The 23725-nt window shown below is 33.6% G+C and overlaps 4 protein-coding genes, 2 long non-coding RNA genes and 1 pseudogene across 6 annotated transcripts; 2 read left to right on the top strand and 5 right to left on the bottom strand.

Annotated features, from left to right (window-relative positions):
• Positions 1-261: 261 nt before the first annotated feature.
• LOC139779852 (uncharacterized) lies at positions 262-2835 on the bottom strand. The gene has a single exon (XM_071718327.1). The coding sequence runs from the start codon at positions 2833-2835 to the stop codon at positions 262-264; it is 2574 nt and encodes an 857-aa protein (XP_071574428.1).
• Positions 2836-2873: 38 nt separating this feature from the next.
• On the bottom strand, positions 2874-4172 carry LOC139779846 (uncharacterized). Its single transcript, XM_071718325.1, has 4 exons — positions 4108-4172; positions 3743-3966; positions 3504-3673; positions 2874-3143 (listed from the first exon to the last, which is right to left on the bottom strand). The coding sequence occupies exons 1-4, from the start codon at positions 4170-4172 to the stop codon at positions 2880-2882; spliced, it is 723 nt and encodes a 240-aa protein (XP_071574426.1). The 3' UTR covers positions 2874-2879.
• A 183-nt stretch (positions 4173-4355) lies between these two features.
• Positions 4356-12686, bottom strand: LOC139779854 (uncharacterized). The gene is made up of 7 exons (XM_071718328.1): positions 12552-12686; positions 6578-6798; positions 6173-6499; positions 5815-6032; positions 5477-5636; positions 5271-5385; positions 4356-4440 (listed from the first exon to the last, which is right to left on the bottom strand). Exons 2-7 carry the CDS (start codon positions 6771-6773, stop codon positions 4398-4400), a joined length of 1059 nt encoding a protein of 352 aa, XP_071574429.1. The 5' UTR covers positions 6774-6798; positions 12552-12686; the 3' UTR covers positions 4356-4397.
• On the bottom strand, positions 7054-12575 carry LOC139779845 (uncharacterized). Its single transcript, XM_071718324.1, has 2 exons — positions 12552-12575; positions 7054-9364 (listed from the first exon to the last, which is right to left on the bottom strand). The coding sequence occupies exons 1-2, from the start codon at positions 12573-12575 to the stop codon at positions 7301-7303; spliced, it is 2088 nt and encodes a 695-aa protein (XP_071574425.1). The 3' UTR covers positions 7054-7300.
• Positions 12687-13545: 859 nt separating the features above from the next.
• LOC139779844 (uncharacterized) lies at positions 13546-14408 on the top strand (annotated as a pseudogene).
• Positions 14409-16779: 2371 nt separating this feature from the next.
• LOC139779851 (uncharacterized) lies at positions 16780-17026 on the bottom strand. Its single transcript, XR_011720036.1, has 2 exons — positions 16996-17026; positions 16780-16926 (listed from the first exon to the last, which is right to left on the bottom strand). It is a non-coding gene; the product is annotated as an uncharacterized lncRNA (long non-coding RNA).
• A 3166-nt stretch (positions 17027-20192) lies between these two features.
• Positions 20193-21497, top strand: LOC139779850 (uncharacterized). The gene is made up of 2 exons (XR_011720035.1): positions 20193-21281; positions 21351-21497. It is a non-coding gene; the product is annotated as an uncharacterized lncRNA (long non-coding RNA).
• The last annotated feature ends 2228 nt before the right edge of the window (positions 21498-23725 follow it).

Here is a 23725-nt window from a genome sequence, read left to right as displayed (position 1 = left end):
AGCGCGTTTTACTATATGTAGAACGCACGTAAAAGAAAAATTACCATACTAAATATGTCTTCTCTCCATACTAAGCTGCAAAATGTATAATTGTCTTAATGGTAATAAAAATACTGAGGATAATTAAATTTTATATATATAAATACTTATATATGTAGATATATATATATATATATTATATATATATATATATATATATATATATATATATATATATAAATACACACTTTTCAGTGATAATTTTATTTATTTAATATTTCTTTAAAACCATTTTTTAACAATATAATTTTCGCTTTCACTAAGCCTAACGCAATGTGTTACAACAGAATCAAATAAATTGTTCTTAGTTAAATAAACCCACTCAAAATAAGTATTATCATAAATTTTGTAGGATTGTACATGTTCATCTAGATAGCACTGTAACATTCTTTTAGTTAAAATAACAAAGTCATTTTGTTCTTTATTAATAATAATAGTGTGCACAAAATAAAAATCTACTCCTTCTTCGTTGAATGTAACGATAACAGCTCTTTTGTTAATAATATTATTGTTGTAACATATCCACTCAGCAACGAATATGTGAAATTTTACTTGAAAAGGTATGATACAATTATTAACAAAAGGTATTTCGCGTACATTTTTTTGGGCAACTGGTCCAAGAGTTAACAAATGGCAGGATGAAATATTATATTGCAACCTGTAGTTTAAAAGCAGTTGGTGTTTTATAGCTATTGTTCTTGAAATATTTACTCGACTATTTGTAGCTTGGGATGTTTTTTTCCCTTCTCTATGTTTACCTTCATATCGCATACAATTAGTTTTCCATAATACACCGACAAGCTTCATTATTCGAGCGTAATGAATTAAAAAGTGATGTTTCGGTTTTATCTTGCCTGGGAATTTGTTATTTAATAAAGTTAAATATTCATTAATAATAGTGTCTAATAAATGATACGTTTCACAATGAATTCTTGAACTAGTTGTAATGTCGATTATTTGCTTTAAAAGTATAACAAGCTGCCAACATTCGTCTTCCTGTGGAATAAAAGAGCCGATAATTAAACAGAAATGCCTTACTAATAACAACATTTCGGCAGAACTCATTATGATTGCTTTATTTTTTAAGTTTTGTTCTGTGATTTCCACAGGTTTATTAATATTATGTTTGTGACTGTACCGAAATGATCTTATTCTAGTATTAACGTCTATTAAAGCTAAGTATTTCTTATCAATAAAATAATTTAGAAATAACGCCAAATCGTATCTGCATACACCTTCTAAAATGTCATGCATAACATCTACACATACATTTTTTGTAACGTGAAAATAATCTAAATCATTGAACACACACTGACTAATTATACCAGATTTACTCACATCCTTTAATGACAAAAGTGAAGTATAATTATCTACATTACGGAGAACGCACATACGTTCATCTAAGAAATCACAAATATTTTTTCTATTAATTAGACAAAATCGACAAAAAAATGTAGCGTTGAAACTTTCCACGAAACCAAAGATAGAATGGACACCCAAATTGTCTCCCACCACTAAAGACAAAATAAAATATACTTGCTTGTTTCCATCTTTATGTTTAATTGTTATACCTTCTGTTTGTAGGTAATGCAACTCGTCAATTGCTTTTTGAAAAACACTTCTATTGCCAAACATTTGTCGATCAAGTGAGTTAAATAATAGGAACAGAAAAATATTATCTAACTTTGATTGCATGTGACGAGGTAAACATGGTATAGTTACATAAACTGCGCCGCACTTAGATAAGCCTTTATGAGAGCCTAACACATTATTATTCTCATAATCATCAAAAAATAAAAAAATAGGATAAACAATCTTTCCTATGAAATGCGAACTTATCTCTTCCCAAAGAGATCCCTGAACAAAATTTTCTATAATATTGTTATTTGATCTCAGCAATTGGTAATATCTTAATGTTTCGTCAAAAAGATTTGGGATTTCAAATATTTTTTGAAAAACTTTGCGAAGAGGAATAAACTGTGCATACACTGGAATACTTTCAATAATATTTACGCCATTCTTTTCTCGAAATTCTTCTCTTTCTCCGATTAAATATTGTTCAGGAGGTATAAATGTATCATAGCATTTCAACAATTTAAAAAAACGCCATTCGCTTTTACAATCCGTGAAAGGGTCACTAAAATATGCGAATACTTCTTTAATAGCAGATATTGAATCTAAACTTAAATTAAAAGTTTCGAGTCGATTTAATAAATGTTTTTCTAGTAAAAGTAAATAATTGTCGATGAGATTTCCTGTACTTCTCACAATATCATTTACCCTAACACGAGGTACGTCTAAATAAGTGTATAATTTACTTGTGAAATTAATAATTTCTTTATGTTCCTCAAATTTTACGTTTGTCGCTTCACTAGTATTGTGACCATCGTTTTGTGGAATGTCGAAAAATAAATCGTCTTCTAAATCAGTTTCAATATCAGAATCAGAGTTAATTTGTATGGGATCTACTATATACTCCACATTTTCACATTTTTTATCTTCATAATGTTGTATGCTTTGATTTGTTTCCATCGGTAAGAATTTATCTATTGCATCTATGAAATCGACGTTTTGATCATATTGTTTTATAATTTGGTTATTATATGTAATATTAGTCTCTGATAAATGTTTGTTATATCTATGTTTCTTAAAAGAATCAAATATAGCAAAAGATCTGCTGCAATTATTATCGTTACATCTATATATTTTTAATAAAGGATGGAATTCTTTGTAATGATTTAGAAGCGACTTATTATCGAAACATAAAAATGTACTACAAATATAGCACCGAAACATCTTATTAACGATTGCACATGAAATGATATTTATGTTCGGAAAAATTATGTCGCAAGTAAACGCTCCATTTCTGCGTTAACGCGACCTAACATAACGTTTAACGAGTTGTTACATTTCTCTTGTAAGTGAATATCGAAACCAGATTTTTGTAAAAATATCCAAAGCGTTTCTGCATATGTTGGATACTTGCAATCAACAGCAAAGAATATCTTGAAAGTTAATTCAATAGCTTGCAAACATGAATCCACTTTAAACTTTTGGTCGTTTACATTCCTTTCATTTCTCCTCATTTTGTAGCATCTAAACTCCTCTCGGAGACATACGCGTGATATGAGGGATGTTAAAGTTACAAATTGCATGCCAATTTGGCGCATGTCGCCACGTGTGCTGTTCACTGTTAGACATGTATCATCATCATCATTATTATTATTATTATTAATAATATTGATAATAATGATGACAATAATACATTTCTAACACTGAACAGTATGCGTGGCGACACGCGCTATGTCCTCATACAATTTGTAGTTTAAAGCATCCCTGATATCAAGCGCCTTATGTTTCCAAGAGGATGGTACGAAATGAGGAAAAATTAAAGAAGTGGATATAACCGTCGCCAAAATGGACGAAAATGGGCAACTCGGCCACAAGCCTGTTTTAACTCTTACCAGATGTTGTCCTTTGTTTAATCGAAGACAAGGAAACTTATTAAAATATTCAAGTACATTTAGTTTGTCTTGCATTAATAACTTGTTCCTAGCCCTATATGTATTATTACAATATTCATACACTTGTTCCCACGGTTCTGTATGCTGGAATAACCATTGCAGTTTGTCTTCTGTAAGTATAAAAATTATATACAGTCATGTGTAAAATGGCCAATGTCATATTAATATTAGGATAGTACCATCTATTTCAGTCTGTGCATATGTCTCTTGTATGGGTTTGGAAATTGATCGCTGAAGGAGTATTCCTTGTTTTCTTAAATCTCCTTTTATATAATTATAATGGTCCCAGAGCTTACCACTTGCCTGTATACGAACACCATTCTTACATGTAAACGGCGTATAATATGTGTAACAAGACTCTCCTTTAAATATTTTAACAATCCCTGATAGCACAGAAAAGTTTCTGCAACATTGTAGGAACATAACATTGAAACATTGAAACTGTTACAGTTATGTTGCGTAATGTCTCTGAAACGTCTCTGCAAGATTGCAGCAACGTCAAAATGTCCGCTTCGGTCCGCAAGAAACGTTTATGAAATATTACAGAAATGTTTCTTGAACATTTCGGTGAGGTTGGTGCAATATCCTCTTTGGTTTCACTTGCAACATTGCAGAAATGTAAAAAAAACGTATATATGCGGGAATAAATATTGTTAATAAAAAAACATAATTTATTAAATCACAATAGTTTTATTTTTTTTATTTGTAGAAATAGGTTAGTATTGTATAATATTTCAACAGATTATACATTTATATATTTATTATATTAATTATATTTATAATAATAATATATTATTTATTATATTATTTATTATATAGTATTAATATTAAAATTTATATTGCATCATCATCAGCGTCCGCTGTCTTCTGATGTTTACTGAAAATGAAAATAATAGTGTGATAAAAATAACGAAAGAGCATGTTATTTATTTAAGAGGACTTAGTAATAAAAAATTTAAACAAATGAGAAAAAAGTTAAATTAATTTTGTACTTCAAAAATTTATATATATAATAAAGAATTTCAGTATTTTTTTTATTTTTTCACATATATTCTATATACTATTTCTAAATCGAAAATTGGTCATTATGTAATTATTTAATATGTATTATAATCAAAGTTATAATTTTTTTCATTTTGTGTACAAGTCGACTCCGCTTTCAACGAAAGTTCAGGCAATGAATAGTTCGTTCGACCAATAATAAGAATACCATCATCAAATATATGTTATCTATATAATGTATTGTTTTATATGAATATGTTATTAAAATTCCTTTTTGCGCTTAACGCATTCCTTTTCACGCTTAACGCGCATGATGCATCTACTCTTATCTAACATTCGGTGAACAACAAGGATAAATATGCTTCATACACAACATGCGTGAAACGGAATGCATCTTAAGTATTATAAAAAGGCTTCGTTGTTACTTGAATATAATATCCAAAATACTATAAAAGACGTAAGAGATGATTAGTTCATTATTTCATCGTTCCAAAAGCTTTCGGTCGATTCGAACAAAAAATCAAACAATTTAAGTAACTGGAATTCTAATATATTAAAGGCAATTTTTTGTATTTTGTTTTACATTATATGTATAAGATAATTTAATAATAAAATGTAACATATTAGGAAAATTGTAGAAAATTAATATTTTATTGTCCAGTACCTTTTAAAAATCTATTAATTATACAATTTTTAAAAACTTACGTTTTTCTTTGTTCAAGACTGCGCTCGTGTCTTAAAGTGCCTTGCACAAGCCACTTGGAGATATAATGTGTGATATCTTTCTCTGTTACTTTGTCATCCGTAATACGCACAGCTCCTAAAACATTGATTAATATTTATATTTATAGTACTGTTTTGAAATTAAAGTAAAATACTAAAAATTAGTCGCACAACATTTCAAAACTTACGTATAATACACTTCGCGAGCAGCAAATCTTTGAACCCCATTTTTTTTAGCTTTCCAGCCCAACTATATTGTACAGCTATCTCATTTGTGATCGTTCTTTTTAAAATGTTTATAATCAATTCTCGGCTATCACGTCCGCCGATTCTATTCAACGAAATGGCCTATAAAAATTAATTTATTACAATTAGGAACATATACATATATTACACATCGACTGATCTTTTTCGCAAGCTCGTATCTCAATTTTACGAAATTTCTGGTTTGTCTGCTTAAACGCTTCGGGGTTGCCAGAATTAATGATGTATTTTAAAGTTTATGTATGTGAAAAAAAATATTTACCATTTGTTCAAAAAAGTCTTGGTTTTCAAGATCCTTCTCCATATTTTGAACTTCCTCATTGGTTTTTAATGGTAGAGCTATAAATTCCTGCAAAACTGCCATTTCATTATTTTTTAGGGTACCATTTTGGTTTTCTTCTAGTTTGCTGAGCCGATCATCTATTGACTTTAATTTCTCAAATATTTGATTTAGTCGTCTGAATATTTCAGGCAGCACATCTACAAAAAAATAGAATACAGACTTTCGGACACACATATAATAATTGTTATCGTAATACAAAAATAAGTAATTTTGTTTTTATTAATTTAATGCAAGTATATCAAATATATAATTTTGAAATATAATATTTTATACTAACCGTTGCCTTTGCCTGGAGTGACTGAGGCTTCTTTTGCAATATTTTTTTTCGAATTAGGATAGAATTCCTCGCTTTGCATTTTTTCCTTGGTAGGTTTATTGACAATAAACGATTTTGGCAATGATGGTGGTACTGGAAGTGACTTTTCCTTAGTCACTTGTTGATTTTCAGAAATACTATTATTGTTTTGATCGCTGTCGTCAGAAGTTGAAGACGTCTTTTTTTGGCGTGGTATACGTTTCTGATGTGAAATGTCGATGTCGGAAATATCCAAGTCGGAATATTCTTGGGCAAGTTTTACTTTGTCAATCCCTGATGCGTACGTACCTGAAAATTAATAGAGAAAACGACATAAAATCTCAATATTAAATAACATACATTAAAATTGTAAAATAATTTACTCACCTGAGGTCCCAAAAACGCGCAGAATTTTATGAGCAGTCCAAGTACAATCAGGACTGGCTTCTTCCATGATTGCTTTCCGAATTTTTTTTTCGTTCGTGTAAGGCGGCCAGTGACACATTGTTTTATTATCAAATAACCACGATGATGGCACCAACTGCAGTCCGTCATCAAAAAGCGCTATTGTAAATCGCGACATTTTCAATCTCCTGTAAATATCCTACCTATGAAAGCAGTTAAAATAAATAATTAAAATAAATCTAGCTTTACAAAACAATATTAAGTTAGTATCAGACTATGCATTGGAGATTGAGGATTGAGAATTAAAGGTTGAAATTTGACCAATTGTATTTGATCAAAATGTATGTCATATAGAGGTGTGCGAATAGTTCGAATTCGAATCGAATCGAATCACAGTAGATTATACTATATGACATACTATATGACATACATTAATACAATTATTACTACGCAAGACAAGATAGAATGGGTAGAAATTTGTTACATTTGTTAATTATGTAATATAAATTGTAACAGTAATATATATCTATATATAATATACAAATACATTTTAATATTAAATTCGCTATCCAAACATCCTTAACTCATTACATAAAAAATTAGGACACGAGAAACAATTATAACAATTAAAGTTAAATTACGTTTTAAAATAAGTTTGAACATAAATTCAAAAGTCAAATTTCCATAAAACGAATAAAATATATTTTATGTATGTATGATAGGAAAAACAACGCTTAAGTTATCTTTGTAAGGCATTTTCCACATCTTAGCTTGAATTTTTTCACACGGCCATTCACGTACGCGATCTTCTTCAATCACAATTTGAATATTAAAAGTATTTGATTCGCAAGGTAGCAAGTACAAATTTTTAATGTGTTTTAATTTTTTACCAATAATTAATTTTGTGGTATCTTCACATTCTACTAAGTTTAAAACTGAAACTACGTTTCCATTTTCTAAAAGTACACAATTATTTCGTTGATTATCGCAGTGGATCGAGTATGAATTACAAAGAAACATTTTGAATTGAGAAGCAACATTATATCCATCAATTAGAGGTCCGTTTTTATGAGATTTCTTGAATCGCATGTAATCATAAAAGTTAACAGGATTTGAGACTTTTAAACCCAACATTTCTATTTCGGCGTACCGTTTTACTAGTTGCTGAAGAGGTTTATCTGGTTTACGAATCAATGTTTTAATATATGTCATATGATTTTCAAATGGAAACGCACTGAACTCATCTACGGGTCCATACTTTCTAAAGTCTGCACAAATATGTAATAAATTGTGAATATTATGAGAAATATATTGTTCACCATAAATTTGACTGAATGTATTGACAAAATACTCTAGTAAACTTTGCGCATAGTCTATATTACCTGTATGTCTTGAAAGAATTGGGCTTACAAGAATTGTCATCGCAACGTGTAAACTTAAAAAGTTTAAATAAACATTTTTTCTTAAAATATTTTTTAGCACAACCGGACCAGTATATAAAAGGAACTGTCGAAATTCGGTGGCTTTCCAGAATCTAAAATCTTTTAAAGATCTCGGTCTTCGATTATACTCAGAAGGCACTGTATTTCGTAAATTAATTAACGCTTCTGATATCATTTGTTTCATGTGATTCGAAAGTTTCACCGAACTTGGTCCATCATGCCAAAGTAAAATTATTTTCTTGACAACTCCTAACCACACTAGATGCATACAATCTAGTGGTACGCCTGTTACAGGTTTAAAATTAGGAATGTTATTTAATATTGTTTCTCCTGTCTGATAATCGTTATATTTATGATTTATAAAATCTTCGTCAGTTCTTAAAACAAAATCGGTATTTACTGAGGGAAAACATATTCGTCCATTAATGTACTTTCCTTGAATAGTGCATTTCGTACAACTGTTGTAACCATTATGACTTTTAGTATTTAAAATAAAAGACTTAGCTGGAGCATCACATATGAAACCATGTATCTTAATTTCAATCTTTTGTCCGTCATGAATTAATTGATTATTTATTAAAAAAGTTGCTTCATCAACAAACTTTTGCAGGAAAACATTATTATTTGCAGGTTTTGCTTCGCCATAGTATGCTCCAACAATATATACCAATTTCGTTACAGTATTTGAACACAATATAGGCCACAAAGAAGCATTACTAGACTTCGCAATTGGCAGTCCATCAATATTTATAAAAACCCTAAGAATATTAGTCGGACCAACTTGTTGTACATAGTCCCGCAGCATTTTCTTAAGAGCTTTTTCAAAACCAAAATGATAGTATTGCATTTCTACAAGAATGCATTCGATATTTCTGGGAGTATTTAGCAAAGTCCGCGGATCTTTGGGAAATGGTAAACCTGTATGTTTCCGTAAAATAACCAACAAATTAGCTAGAGTCTTGTGCGATACACGGTCATTTATATACCAATAACACAAATCTGTTTTAAATTTATCATAATTTTCTAAATTTTGATTGTCAATTTCATCCGCAAATTCACTTTCTAACTCGAACTCTTCAATTTCATTTTCTGACTGTGAATCCTCAACTTCACGAGGTGATCCTACATTATCGAATTCGCCAGCTGAATCTATATTATTAACGATATCAGATTCAACAAAATTATTGCATAAATTGTCATCGTCGCTATCATCCGAATCAGTACTTGATTTTGGAATCGTATTGGTACTATCATTTTGATTTTGAGATATTAATTCTGGACTGTTCTCATCAGCGGAAGATATATGATAAGAACAACCCGGTGTTGGCTCACGACCAAAAAAATCGTTTTAGGGCTCAAAATGTTCGTACTCCCATGTACTTTCGAAGGTCACATGGCGTTTGCGGAAAATTCAAAATGGCGGATTAAATATGGCCGCCCGTAATGCAGAAATGTCACTTGATTTGGATGAAACTCGGTACTAGGAGGTTTTCGAGGTCGCTGATTCCGAATGTGAAGTCGAAATTCGGAAATTCAAGATGGCGGTCAATAGGGAGCCCATTAACCCCATTAAATATCACATTTCATGCGGAAAATGACGATCCCCAAGTTGATGATCATCATTCATTGAATCGTTGTTTGTATCTTGAACATATTTCATATAACATAAAATTGTAATTATGTGGAAAGCTCTCTGCGTTTACCAGGGTTGAGACTGTCTTCAATATCAATATTAAACGTTATAAAATTGTACATCTTATATAATCTTATCATATCTAATCAAACGAATAACAAAATAAAATTAAAAAAAATTTTTAAATTTAAAAATAAAAATAATAAAATATAAAAAATAAATAAAAAAAGAAAGTAATGCGGGCTTCGAATATTGATATTGAAGACAGTCTCAACCCTGGTAAACGCAGAGAGCTTTCCACATAATTACAATTTTATGTTATATGAAATATGTTCAAGATACAAACAACGATTTAATGAATGATAATCATCAACTTGGGGATCGTCATTTTTCGCATGAAATGTGATATTTAATGGGGTTAATGGGCTCCCTATTGACCGCCATCTTGAATTTCCGAATTTTGACTTCACATTCGGAATCAGCGACCTCGAAAACCCCCTAGTACCGAGTTTCATCCGAATCAAGTGACATTTCTGCATTACGGGCGGCCATATTTAATCCGCCATTTTGAATTTCTAAATTTCGACTTCACATTCGGAATTAGCAACCTCGAAAACCCCCTAGTACCGAGTTTCATCCGAATCAAGTGACATTTCTTTACGGGCGGCCATATTTAATCCGCCATTTTGAATTTTCCGCAAACGCCATGTGACCTTCGAAAGTACATGGGAGTACGAACATTTTGAGCCCTAAAACGATTTTTTTGGTCGTGACAAATTTTGGGGATCGTCATTTTCCGGATGAAATGTGATATTTAATGGGGTTAATGGGCTCCCTATTGACCGCCATTTTGAATTTTCCGCAAGCGCCATGTGACCTTCGAAAGTACATGAGAGTACGGACATTTTGAGCCCAGGAACGATTTTTTTGTCGTGACAAATTTTGGGCATAGCTCTGTCTCAGTTGACGTGGAATGTCCCATATATATCTATATATATGTCAAATTATCGCGTTATGCTGCAGAGAGGAGATTGGATTCTCATGTATTTAGTTTAAAATAAAATGGCTTCGTCAACGAGAAAACACAGATTGGATAGGTGGGCTGAAGGGTGTAACAATGACGCAGATAATAGCGTCAATTAGCCGGCTACTTCGCTGCGAGGCTACTGATGAAAAGGGTGAAGTTAACGGAAGCGCAATTGTTCGTGGTAGGTTGTTATATGAAGAAGAGAAGAGTAGGATACGAATGTACTAACAACAAAAGTGGAAAAATACGTTTTTCCACTTTCACGTTCACGAAAATAGTCCAATAATCTATAGATATTCTATTCTTTGTATGTGTTTCATATATTTCTAAATATTTCTAAATTATCCATTAAATACTTATTGAAAACAATTGTAAACACTACATTTTATCTTTATCTTGGGCGTCATCATTGTCCCCAACGTCAATTTTGATGACGCCCAAGAAAAAGAAAAAATGTAGTGTTTACAATTGTTTTCAATAAGTATTTAATGGATAATTTAGAAATATTTAGAAATATAGAAACATATAAAAAATAATTTAGAAATATTAGTAAACACTCAACGCATCGTGAAAAACATTTCACAAAAAAAAAAGAGATACAGTTATTTTGAGGATATTTTTTATTATTATTATTGCTGATTGCATGTGCGCGATGAATTTAAATCTTTTTTGCAATGATATATCAATAATTAATAATACATTTAATAATAAAAATAACTCGCGATTGGTAATGTTGAAAACGTAAACGTCCAATCGTAATGATGAAAACGTAAATGCCAATTCGCAAATAAAGAGTTAATATTTGACCGTTGGCTCAGCATCGATTTTTCACCGTTTATATTTAATAAATTATTATGTAAAACGCTGTAAAGCATTAAGGATGTTCTATAGGTACCGTCCCAACCAAAAGTATGCAGGAAATATTAAAAACTCTGATATATTAATTCTCCAGGGATCCAAAGACAAAAAAATGTATATAAATAGTTACGGAACATCTAATAGAATGTAAAAGACGTAGATTTACTAGGGAACGGTCGGGGGTGTCCGAGACCGATTTGGATGCGCTTTGGATATGTTGTTGAGCATCAAAAAATATTAGACTCGTATTTTTTTTTTTGCGGCTTATCTCGACGTTTATTGGTCGAAAAAACCTGATTTAGAACCTACCCGATTTGGATGCGCTTTGAATATGTTGTTGAGCATCAAAAAACATTAGACACGTGTTTTTTTTTGCTGCGTATCTCGACGTTTAGGGGTTGAAACAACCCCTCGAAAATAACGGATTTTATAGTTTTTAGCAAATATCTTCGAAAATATAAGGCGTATGAAAAAAAGTTTGGTACAAAAGGTTTATGGCTTTTTGTGCTCTTTACAATGGCGTAATCAGATTTTTCAAATTTGTCACATTTTTTAATTTAACCCCACCCCCACCTATTATTTTTGCCAAATATAACAATTTTTCCAACGCAAATTTAAGAGCGTCAAATGCCAAATACATCCATGTGTATTTTTATTATGATACCATTATTAGATTTTTGGCAAGACGAGATGATATGTGGTATAGGCGTCGCGCTGTAAGTAGGTGTTGCGTTATTTCTGTTTAAGTTGCGCCGTACGCTTAAAAATTTCCATTTCAACTCCGGGATGACCGAAAGCGCTGATGCGAAGGCCAGCGCAAGGCTATTTCGAGAGTCCTGGACTAGCAACGGAATGTCGACTCCGACATATTCGTGCTTCGGCCATATTCGTGAGCAGACGGCGCGCGACACGAACGACGAAAATCAGTCGGTCGCGCACACAGGATAATCCGACGATTAAGACAGAATTATTTTTAATATTGTATCTTTCTAGTACCTGCGATATCATCGTGATACTCATCATGGATCACGGCACATCTCGCGATGAAATAGTGCTACGCACGGAGTCGCTCACTCGGCTGCTCGTTGGTTCGAGCGTCGTATCGGCTGTCGTCAGCGTCGGAAGTCGGAAGTCGGGAGTTGGGACGTGAATGACTGAATGATAGCGCGGCGTCGGCGGCGTCCGCGGCGCGGGCGACCGTGACCGTCTTTGTGAACACCGCGTGGCGCGCGGGCGTACAATGCCGGCGTTCGCAAAAACAAAACACGAAGCGCACGCGTGCCAACGATCTCGCCGCCGCGCCGCGCCGGCACTATTTAATTATTTACCGTTATTTACCTATAACGATGACATTTAAGGGTGACGTCCCATGGCACGTATTTTCCGCGTAACGCGTACCGCGTAACCAATCAGAAACGTTCCGCGTTTTCTGTTACGCGGGATTAAATCTCTTGTGTCCCATGAAGCATAAAAAGGCGGCAGCGTACCATGTATAACCAATCATATCTTATATTCATTTCAGTTGTTCCAACAGAAAGGCTAAATGTCGCTGTTCATTGGTTACGCTAAATTGTAATACGCACCATGGGACATTAGAAAACTGAATTTTGCGTAACATAGGCACATATAGAAAGTTATATACACACACAGTGCTGATCTTATCAGAACGTAGAGATTGTATACTCGTAAAATTATTACTGTATAACCGTACAAAATGAATTCAGATCAACTTTTATTATATATTTTAAGTATTTATAAAAAAATTGCATTAAAAAAAGTCGATCGTACAGCAGTAAATACTAAATTAAAAAAAATGATTGTTTTATATTTATTACAAAGTGAAAATGAAAAAAACCAAATAGCAAATAAAAGAAAATATTGGGTTCACCCAATATTTTCGACCGAAAATCGTAACCGGCACGGTGCGAGCAACAATCTTGTAAAAGAATTATATTTTTACAACGATGACAAATTTATAAATTACTTCCGCATGACTGTGGAAGTATACGAAAAATTGCTTGCAATTATTGGACCGTATATAACAAAGCAAGACTGTGTTCGAGAAGCAATACCTCCGAATACACGTTTACAAATTTGCCTTCGGTATTTAGCTTCGGGAGATAGCATGACATCTCTTTCGTACTCATTTAGAGTGGGGCACAATACAATTTCAAAAATTGTATTAGAAACGTGCGAAGCAATTTGGACTGCATTACATGATAAGCTTTTTCTACAGCCTACAAAAGACTGGTGGAAAAAAATAGCAAACAAATTTGAAGAAAAGTGGAATTTCCCAAACTGTATAGGCTATAGACGGAAAACACGTCATAATCCAGGTATGTCAAAATTAATTAATTTATAATAATTACTTATTAATTACGTCATAAAAAGACTTATTTTCTTGAACTTGATACAGGCTCCTCCGAACAGTGGATCTGCTTATTATAATTACAAGGGTCAACATGGTATTAATTTACTTGCACTTTGTGATGCAGAATATCGATTCACATTCTTAGATATTGGAGCGGAAGGACGGCAAAGTGATGGTGGAGTATTTTGTAATAGTAAATTATATACTTCACTGGAAGATAATTCTCTACAAATACCGCCACCAGAAGCAGTTTGGGACCAAGGTCCCATTTTACCATACGTGATTGTGGCAGATGAAGCCTTTGCATTGAAAAATTATATGATGCGACCATACTCTAGAAATCAAAAACTTGACAAAAGGAAAAAAATATTTAATTATAGATTAAGTCGAGCAAGACGTGTTATAGAGAGTTCATTTGGAATACTAGTGGCAAGATGGAGAATTTACAGAAAACCTATTATAGCATCTTTGAAATTAAGTAGAAACATTGTGCAAGCTACATGCTGTTTGCATAATTTTATAATTAATTGCGAAGAAAAACATCAACGGTTTTATTCCACTTTAAAACCAGCCGATCTTCATGCTGCATCTGAAGGTCTTCATGATTTTATCGATGAAATACATCATCCTTGTCAAAATGTTATAAATATAAGAAACAAATTTGCTGCATATTTTGAAGGAGATGGTGCAGTCCCGTGGCAATGGGAAAAAGCACTTTAATATGAATTTTGACTTTTTTCGGAAAAATAAGTTTTAATATGTTTCTCTTTAGTTTGTTTTGTCAATGTTTTTATTATAAATTCAAAGAATCAAAACGATTAAGTCTACAAATATTAAATTTGAATTTTTTAAGACCAGACTTAAACTTTTTATAAAATTATAAAAAAATGGAAAGAATTGAGCTTACTTATAAATGTAGTAATGTAATTAAATTATAAATGTAAATGTATTAACTCTATCTGTAACAAAAAATATTCTAATAAATATCAAATATACCGAAAAATTGGATAAACTATAATAATAAACCTTTATTATAATTGTTTCAACAATTTGTTAAATTTTATATATGAACAAAACTTTGTAGAACTAAACTGTTTTAAACAAAACTCATCTTGCAAATAATAAAATATACAGACAGTGTCTACTCACTTGAGTATTGGTTGCAAGTTAAATCAACATAGCTTACTTAATAGTAATAGCTTCATAACTTAATGGTAATACTTTTAAATAATACTGTCATTTAAATTATAACGAAATACTATAAATAATACTGCACTGTACTGTACTATAACTAAAATAAAGCCTGTTAATGTTACTCTATTTCTTTAGTTTCTGCTTCTAAAACCATTTGTAAGATTTTTATTTCTATTATAGCTCTCTTTCGATATGGCAATCTACGTAAAGCTTCTCCCAACATCTTTAAAAAGCCATCTACAGCATCCATATCTGGCGTCTTCAAAACATCTAATAGGGCCGTTTGTATTTGTAATGGTTGATTGCACGATTTTTGTTCTATAATTATAAATATAATAATATTAGAGCTTAAAATAATCTAAGTTGACGAAATATATAGATACAAAATATATAATTACCTACTTTTAGTGGTGGTTGTTGATATAGGCGTCGGAATATCAAACGCAGAGCTTGTCTTTGCAGTTGATACCTCTAAGGATATGGACGATTCAACCTCTGAGCAATTTATATTTTCTGCATCGATCGGAGCAGAACTTGGTTGCAAACTTTGTTGGTGTATGGATACAAATTCAGAAGAAACAGTATTTTCGTTTGAAGATCCTTCAGCTTCATTCGATAATGTATTAATTGTTCTGTAAAATAATTGTTAATTAATTATTATTAAGTAAATTATTACTAATTATTGTAAACTAAGTATTGTACTGTATAATATTTTATAGTAAAAATTAAAACACTACATACGAATTAGTTTCAAGCACGTCGTCCAACGGTTTCATCAACTCATAAAATCTATAGCTGCATTTAAAGTTTGCAGAAGATGCATCGGATCCACTTGGCACATATTCTTTTAGTTTTCTTTTAGCTCTAATGTAACAATCACGATGGTATTTCCATCTTTTCTGCAAATCTTTGATGCTCTTGAAGTATTCGATTTTAAATTGTATTATACAAGTATCAAAACAAATTGTAACAATAATTTGATTATATACTCAATACACATATTTGTAGCATCCAACATAAATTATAATATTAGACTGTACCACCAAGTGTGTTCTTCACTTCTTCCCATAATGCTGACTTTTTCAATTTTGACCTTTCCTTTATGTTTAATCTATGATTATACAATGATGGTCTATCTAAAACTGCCATTATGAGATGTTCATCAAATTCAGTATGAAAATTTTGAGATGACAATGGCTCATGTACTGTACTTTCAGTCTCATTTGGTTTTCGTACTATAACAGGAAATTTAATAATAATACTTCATATAATATTCAAATTAATATGTTGTGTGTGTGTGTGTGTGTGTGTGTGTGTGTGTGTGTGTGTGTGTGTTTATACCAATAGTAGCTACGGCATTTTCATCAATATTCAATAAATGTTTAGTTTCATCATATCCTTTGAAACACTCATGTAATAAAATATTTTGACATTGACTTGCCATCAACCAGCCACAATATCCACATCGAATTTGCTGCAAATATTAATTGAAATAATAATAAGCAACATATTGTAGTTTCACACCAATATATTGTCTTATCAAAAAAATACATAATAAATACAGAATAATAAGTAAAAATAAATAAAGCACAAAAAAGAATAATAAGATTTTGATAAAAGATTTAGAAAAATTCGAAACTTAAAGCAAAAATTACTAAAGATGTTGTAATCGACCCAACTGGCCAAATTTATTAATCGAAAAACGCTACGTTTCGACCGAGGATCCGGTCCTTTTCAAGCGTGTATACAAAACTCACAAATGTCGATTAGTCAAGCATAATGCCCTAACTACACCGAATCTAAAAGCTAAACGACACAAAATTATTTTGCAATTAAGTGAAAATTATATCAATATTATACGAAACAGAAACTTACATATTTGTGCGTCGGAATCTAAGTAATAACAAAAATTTGTTAAACGGTATATTTCGTGAAATGTTTGTAACATGACATAGCAGTGCGGTGGTACAATTTAGACTGATGAACCTGACAATTATAAACAGACTGGTGCCGTAAACAATAAAAGGCAAGAACATAGAGAGGGAAGCAGCGGAGAGGAGAGACCAGCTATATTTCTTTTATGATATGTTCGTAGAGAACGTTAAGATTCTCCGTGTCCTTTTGCAAATTGATGGTGTCGTCAAATTTTTTAATAAAAAACATCTCCGCTATTTCTCTCTTTCTGGTCTGTCCTTCCTTATGTAATATTTCAGGTTTTCCCCAGTCAAAATCATGCCCATAGGATATTCGGTGTTCACTCACTACAGAAAGATTGCTAGCGTGTTTTCTAATATCGCTCTGGTGTTCCCTGAGACGCGTACACAGATGCCTTTTAGTCTGCCCTATATATGTGGCCCTACAATCCCTGCAGTTAATTTTGTACACTATGTCAGTTTGTTTTAGGTCGTTAATTCTGTCTTTGCCCCGTCTTATTAAGCAATCAAGTTTTTTAGGAACCGTGTATAAGGTAGTGATGTGGAGTTCATTTAAAGTACGGCAAATGCTATCACTCAACGTTTTTATATAGGGTAAAGGTATGCAGTTTTTAAAATCAAAAGTTGTGTTATTGTCAGTGGGAGTATTAAGTGTGTTGTTACGTGTTTTGAGAGTGTTTAGACGTTTGGCAATGTGTTTATTAACGATTGGTTTAGGAAAACTGTTGTTGTTCAAAATTTCTTTAATTATCTTAATATTGCCATCGTGGAATTTTTCATTAGAAAGTAAAACCGCGCGATCAACCAAGCTAGTAATAGTGTTCAATTTGTATTTTAAAGGATGGTTAGAATGAAAATTTATGTAACGTCCAGAGAACGTCGGTTTTCGATACCAATTGGTTATTAATAAGTTGCCATTCCTAATTACAGTCGTATCCAGGAAGTTGAGTGACGCATTCGTTTCAATTTCATAAGTGAACCTAAGTCTAGGATGATATCCGTTGAAAACTTTTAAAATCAAGCCCACACTTGTTTTGGGAATCACCGCAAAAATGTCATCGACATATCTAATGAATATCCGGATGTTAAAATTCAAAAGGCTTAGGCAATGCGTCTCTAAGTCATCCATGACAATATCAGCGACGACCGGCGATAAAGGAGATCCCATGGGGCTGCCGAAGATTTGTTCGTAAATTTCGCCGTTAAAACTAAAACTAGTGGACGATAAAATAAGATCAATTGCGTGTAAAAACTGTGATAAATTGAGGTCAGTCTTGCTAGAAATATAGTTCCACCTTTTTTCAATTCCCTTTAATACTAAATCTTTAGGGATGTTCGTAAATAGTGCCGTGACGTCAAGTGAAATAAGTGTTTCGTCATCATTAATATTCATGTTGTTTATAAACTTCGCAAAAGACCAACTATCTTTTATGTGCGATTTCGGTTTCGGGATCGACGTATGTAAGGTCTTTTGGAGGAGACTAGCCACGTTATAGAGCGGGCTACCCAACGCTGAGACAATAATACGTAAAGGGAGGCCGGCCTTGTGAACTTTCGGCAGTCCGTAGGCTCTCGGTAGATTTCCATTGGTGCAATTGAGTATTTTGTATGTACAGTCACTGATGATGCCATTGTCAAGCCAAGATTTGACCAATTCATGAATTTTAGATGTAATTTTATTTATCGGATCTTTTTTCAATTTTTTATAAGTGTCTTGGTCTCCAAGCGCTTCAGTCATTTGGTTTACATATGCGTTCTTATCCAAAATGACAGTTACTTGGCCTTTGTCAGCCTTGGTGACAAGGACATCATCATTATCACGCAAGAATTTTTTACAAGCAGTAAATTCTTTCGTGAAAAATCTGTCAATATGGTTAACATGTTTATTCAAACTCAGAAACTTATGCAGCGAGTTGGCAATCGAACGGCGGGTATTCTCTACCAAGTTTTTCGGAATTTTGTATGTGTTAAATTCGAAATTTTTAATAATGTCCAGAGAGGAGCACAAGCGATCTTTTCTCTCTCTCGGATTGGTGGGCAAAGCGAAATTACCGCCCAAACTTAAAAAATTTAATACGTTAGATGGTAAAGATTTACTACTCGCATTAATAATCCATTTACTGCGATCAATGTTTAAAAAGGAGTTATAAAAAGTATTTTGCTTAGTCATAATTATGTTCAATTTACTAATTAATCTAAATCTCGTTTCCTCGTCATGTCGATCGATGGTGTAAGTATTAAATGTATAAAAGTTTTGAATTACGTCATTCGGTAAAATAGAGGCAAGTGTATCCTCGATTTTCTTAACATTAGATCGCAGAAATTTTAAATCGAAGTTAATATCTTTGATTTCAAGGTTAAGTATATTTCGTTGGTAACGTTTTTTCAGGGTGTTGAACTTGCGAGTTGCACTGTTGCTTTGGAAGATGATGTTGAATCTCAGAGTGTGTATATGTGGAGGTAAGACGTCGTCTCTCCTACATCGGAGCAAAAAAGTCAGTCGATGTCTTAGTGAGTTGATCTTGATCTTCGTATTAATCCAAGACTGTCAGTGACTGTACATACAAAATACTCAATTGCACCAATGGAAATCTACCGAGAGCCTACGGACTGCCGAAAGTTCACAAGGCCGGCCTCCCTTTACGTATTATTGTCTCAGCGTTGGGTAGCCCGCTCTATAACGTGGCTAGTCTCCTCCAAAAGACCTTACATACGTCGATCCCGAAACCGAAATCGCACATAAAAGATAGTTGGTCTTTTGCGAAGTTTATAAACAACATGAATATTAATGATGACGAAACACTTATTTCACTTGACGTCACGGCACTATTTACGAACATCCCTAAAGATTTAGTATTAAAGGGAATTGAAAAAAGGTGGAACTATATTTCTAGCAAGACTGACCTCAATTTATCACAGTTTTTACACGCAATTGATCTTATTTTATCGTCCACTAGTTTTAGTTTTAACGGCGAAATTTACGAACAAATCTTCGGCAGCCCCATGGGATCTCCTTTATCGCCGGTCGTCGCTGATATTGTCATGGATGACTTAGAGACGCATTGCCTAAGCCTTTTGAATTTTAACATCCGGATATTCATTAGATATGTCGATGACATTTTTGCGGTAATTCCCAAAACAAGTGTGGGCTTGATTTTAAAAGTTTTCAACGGATATCATCCTAGACTTAGGTTCACTTATGAAATTGAAACGAATGCGTCACTCAACTTCCTGGATACGACTGTAATTAGGAATGGCAACTTATTAATAACCAATTGGTATCAAAAACCGACGTTCTCTGGACGTTACATAAATTTTCATTCTAACCATCCTTTAAAATACAAATTGAACACTATTACTAGCTTGGTTGATCGCGCGGTTTTACTTTCTAATGAAAAATTCCACGATGGCAATATTAAGATAATTAAAGAAATTTTGAACAACAACAGTTTTCCTAAACCAATCGTTAATAAACACATTGCCAAACGTCTAAACACTCTCAAAACACGTAACAACACACTTAATACTCCCACTGACAATAACACAACTTTTGATTTTAAAAACTGCATACCTTTACCCTATATAAAAACGTTGAGTGATAGCATTTGCCGTACTTTAAATGAACTCCACATCACTACCTTATACACGGTTCCTAAAAAACTTGATTGCTTAATAAGACGGGGCAAAGACAGAATTAACGACCTAAAACAAACTGACATAGTGTACAAAATTAACTGCAGGGATTGTAGGGCCACATATATAGGGCAGACTAAAAGGCATCTGTGTACGCGTCTCAGGGAACACCAGAGCGATATTAGAAAACACGCTAGCAATCTTTCTGTAGTGAGTGAACACCGAATATCCTATGGGCATGATTTTGACTGGGGAAAACCTGAAATATTACATAAGGAAGGACAGACCAGAAAGAGAGAAATAGCGGAGATGTTTTTTATTAAAAATTTGACGACACCATCAATTTGCAAAAGGACACGGAGAATCTTAACGTTCTCTACGAACATATCATAAAAGAAATATAGCTGGTCTCTCCTCTCCGCTGCTTCCCTCTCTATGTTCTTGCCTTTTATTGTTTACGGCACCAGTCTGTTTATAATTGTCAGGTTCATCAGTCTAAATTGTACCACCGCACTGCTATGTCATGTTACAAACATTTCACGAAATATACCGTTTAACAAATTTGTTATTACTTAGATTCCGACGCACAAATATGTAAGTTTCTGTTTCGTATAATATTGATATAATTTTCACTTAATTGCAAATTAATTTTGTGTCGTTTAGCTTTTAGATTCGGTGTAGTTAGGGCATTATGCTTGACTAATCGACATTTGTGAGTTTTGTATACACGCTTGAAAAGGACCGGATCCTCGGTCGAAACGTAGCGTTTTTCGATTAATAAATTTGGCCAGTTGGGTCGATTACAACATCTTTAGTAATTTTTAATTATCTACTGGCGACTCAAACTTCTTGTTCTGTTAAAGCAAAAACTATTTTAAAAGCTATTACAAATAGTAATCTCACGCCTAACCTAACTTAACTGGAAAAAGTAATCGCTAATTAATAAATTAATATATGAATTTTCCATTATTAATATCTGAAATTAGTTTTTACTATTACATCAAAACCGATTTTATAATAAATCATTAATTAAAATAAATTAATTTGCTTACTGGTACATTCTCCATGGTAAACACAGGCTGAACACAGACAAAGAGTCACATACATACACATTGATACACACACTTAATATAAAACCGCGTAATACGCTAAAACTGAACGCGAATTGTAGCGCAGGCGTTATGAAAAACGCGTAACGCCGCTGATTGGTTACGCGATACGCGTTACGCGAAAAATACATGCCATGGGACGTCAGCCTTAGGCTTCGGGCACAACCGTTCGAAGATACACGCTCGAGACACGCCGCGACACAGCTCGAGCGCATAAATTCCGCGAGAATTTTACAATTACGAATGCAATTAAACGGTCGACGCACCACACATCATCGCGTGCTTCATATTATTCTAAATCACGCGATTCGCATATATGTATATTCCGTCACATTAAAATATCCCAGGATGATCCGACGATTCGCGTATTACGCCGCGTTCTCGAAATGCGAAAGCGACGGCCAGATTATTCAATATATCAATGAACGATCGAAACGGAATATTCGGCGTGCATTAATTCTGTATTCATCTACTGACTCGACTTTCCGTAAACCGCGTGAGGCGAGTGCTGCGCAACGATCATGGCACCGGCTTCGGCCACATTCGTGAGTCGCGAACGGCGAGATTTCGCGTCGGTTGTGCAAACGGAATAATCCCGATGATTTTAATAAAGAACATGCTGCATTTCTCTGATACCTGCGATATCATTGTGATTGCCTATCGCGATGTAACAGCGCTACGCACACAGAGTCGCAGAGTCGCTCGCTTATTAGCTGCCTGTCGGTTCGAGCATCGGAACATGGAACATGAATGATAGCGCGACTGCCGCGACCGCGGGCGCGGGGGTCGCGAGCCTTGGGGCGCGGGCGGCGCGGCGTGTCGTACAAAAAACAAAGTCGAGCGCCCGCATACTTACCAACGGCAATACCTAGCGATACAGAATTAACGTACGTCGAATATATGTAATATATTCCGTTTCTTGTATTTCGATGAATGCGCTATTATCGCATATCTTCCGCGTTGTTTCGCGGATCCATAATAACATATTGCGCGAGACGATAATCCCTCTCTCAATAATAATATTTCGATCTGAAAAAGAAACAATTCATGAAGAATAGTAATGCGAGCCTTCGCGCAGTCGGCTCTTTGCGCGCTCGCTTGTTTCTTTATAATATAAACATTTTTATATATAATATAAAAATCTTTATATTCCGAGCCTTCTGCGAAAAAATTTTTATATATAATATAAAAATCTTTATATTATAAAAGTATAAAGAATCAAGCGAGCAAAGAGTCGACTGCGCGAAAGCTCGCATTACTTTTTTCATTTAGAATCGTTTCTTCCTCAGATCGAAATATTATTGAGAGAGGAATTTTCGTCTCATGCAATGTGCTAATACGGCTAATATGGGCCCGTGAAACAATGTAAAAATATGCGATAATAGCTCATTCATCGAAACACGAGAAACGGAATATTCGGCATATATGTTAATTTTGTACCGCTATAAGATATATAAGTATATTAAAGGCCCGGGCACATAAAAAAACTTAAGCAGTAAACAAATCAGCCAATCACAGTCAAGAACTTAAGGCCCGGTCTACAATCAGTCGTATGTCGGAGTCGGATGTCGCAACATAGCTGATGGTCCAATGAGAGAATTTCTTTTTCGGAAACGAATTTTCCTCATTGGACCATCGGCTACGTTCCGACATCCGACTCCAACATATAATACGACTGATTGTAGACCGGGCCTAACGTAAGCGGTAGCGAATGAGTACCGTTGATTTCCTTACTGCTTAAGTTTTTCTATGTGCCCGGGGCCTTAAATGTTATCGTCAGGTAAATAATTAAATATTGCCGGCGCGGCGGCGGCGGCGAGATTGTTGGCACGCGGGCGCTTCGTTTTTTGTTTTTGCGAACGCCGGAATTGTACGCCCGCCGCCCGCGTGCTACGCGGTGTTTACAAATAAGACGGTCGTCCGCGCCGT

The sequence above is a fragment of the Temnothorax nylanderi genome, unplaced genomic scaffold (assembly GCF_030848795.1).
Source record: "Temnothorax nylanderi isolate EJ_2023f unplaced genomic scaffold, tnyl_v1.0 TNYL_tig0245_pilon, whole genome shotgun sequence".
Lineage (NCBI taxonomy): Eukaryota > Metazoa > Arthropoda > Insecta > Hymenoptera > Formicidae > Temnothorax > Temnothorax nylanderi.
The sequence above is the reverse complement of the archived record's forward strand: the minus strand, read 5'-3'. Positions and strand labels throughout refer to the sequence as shown.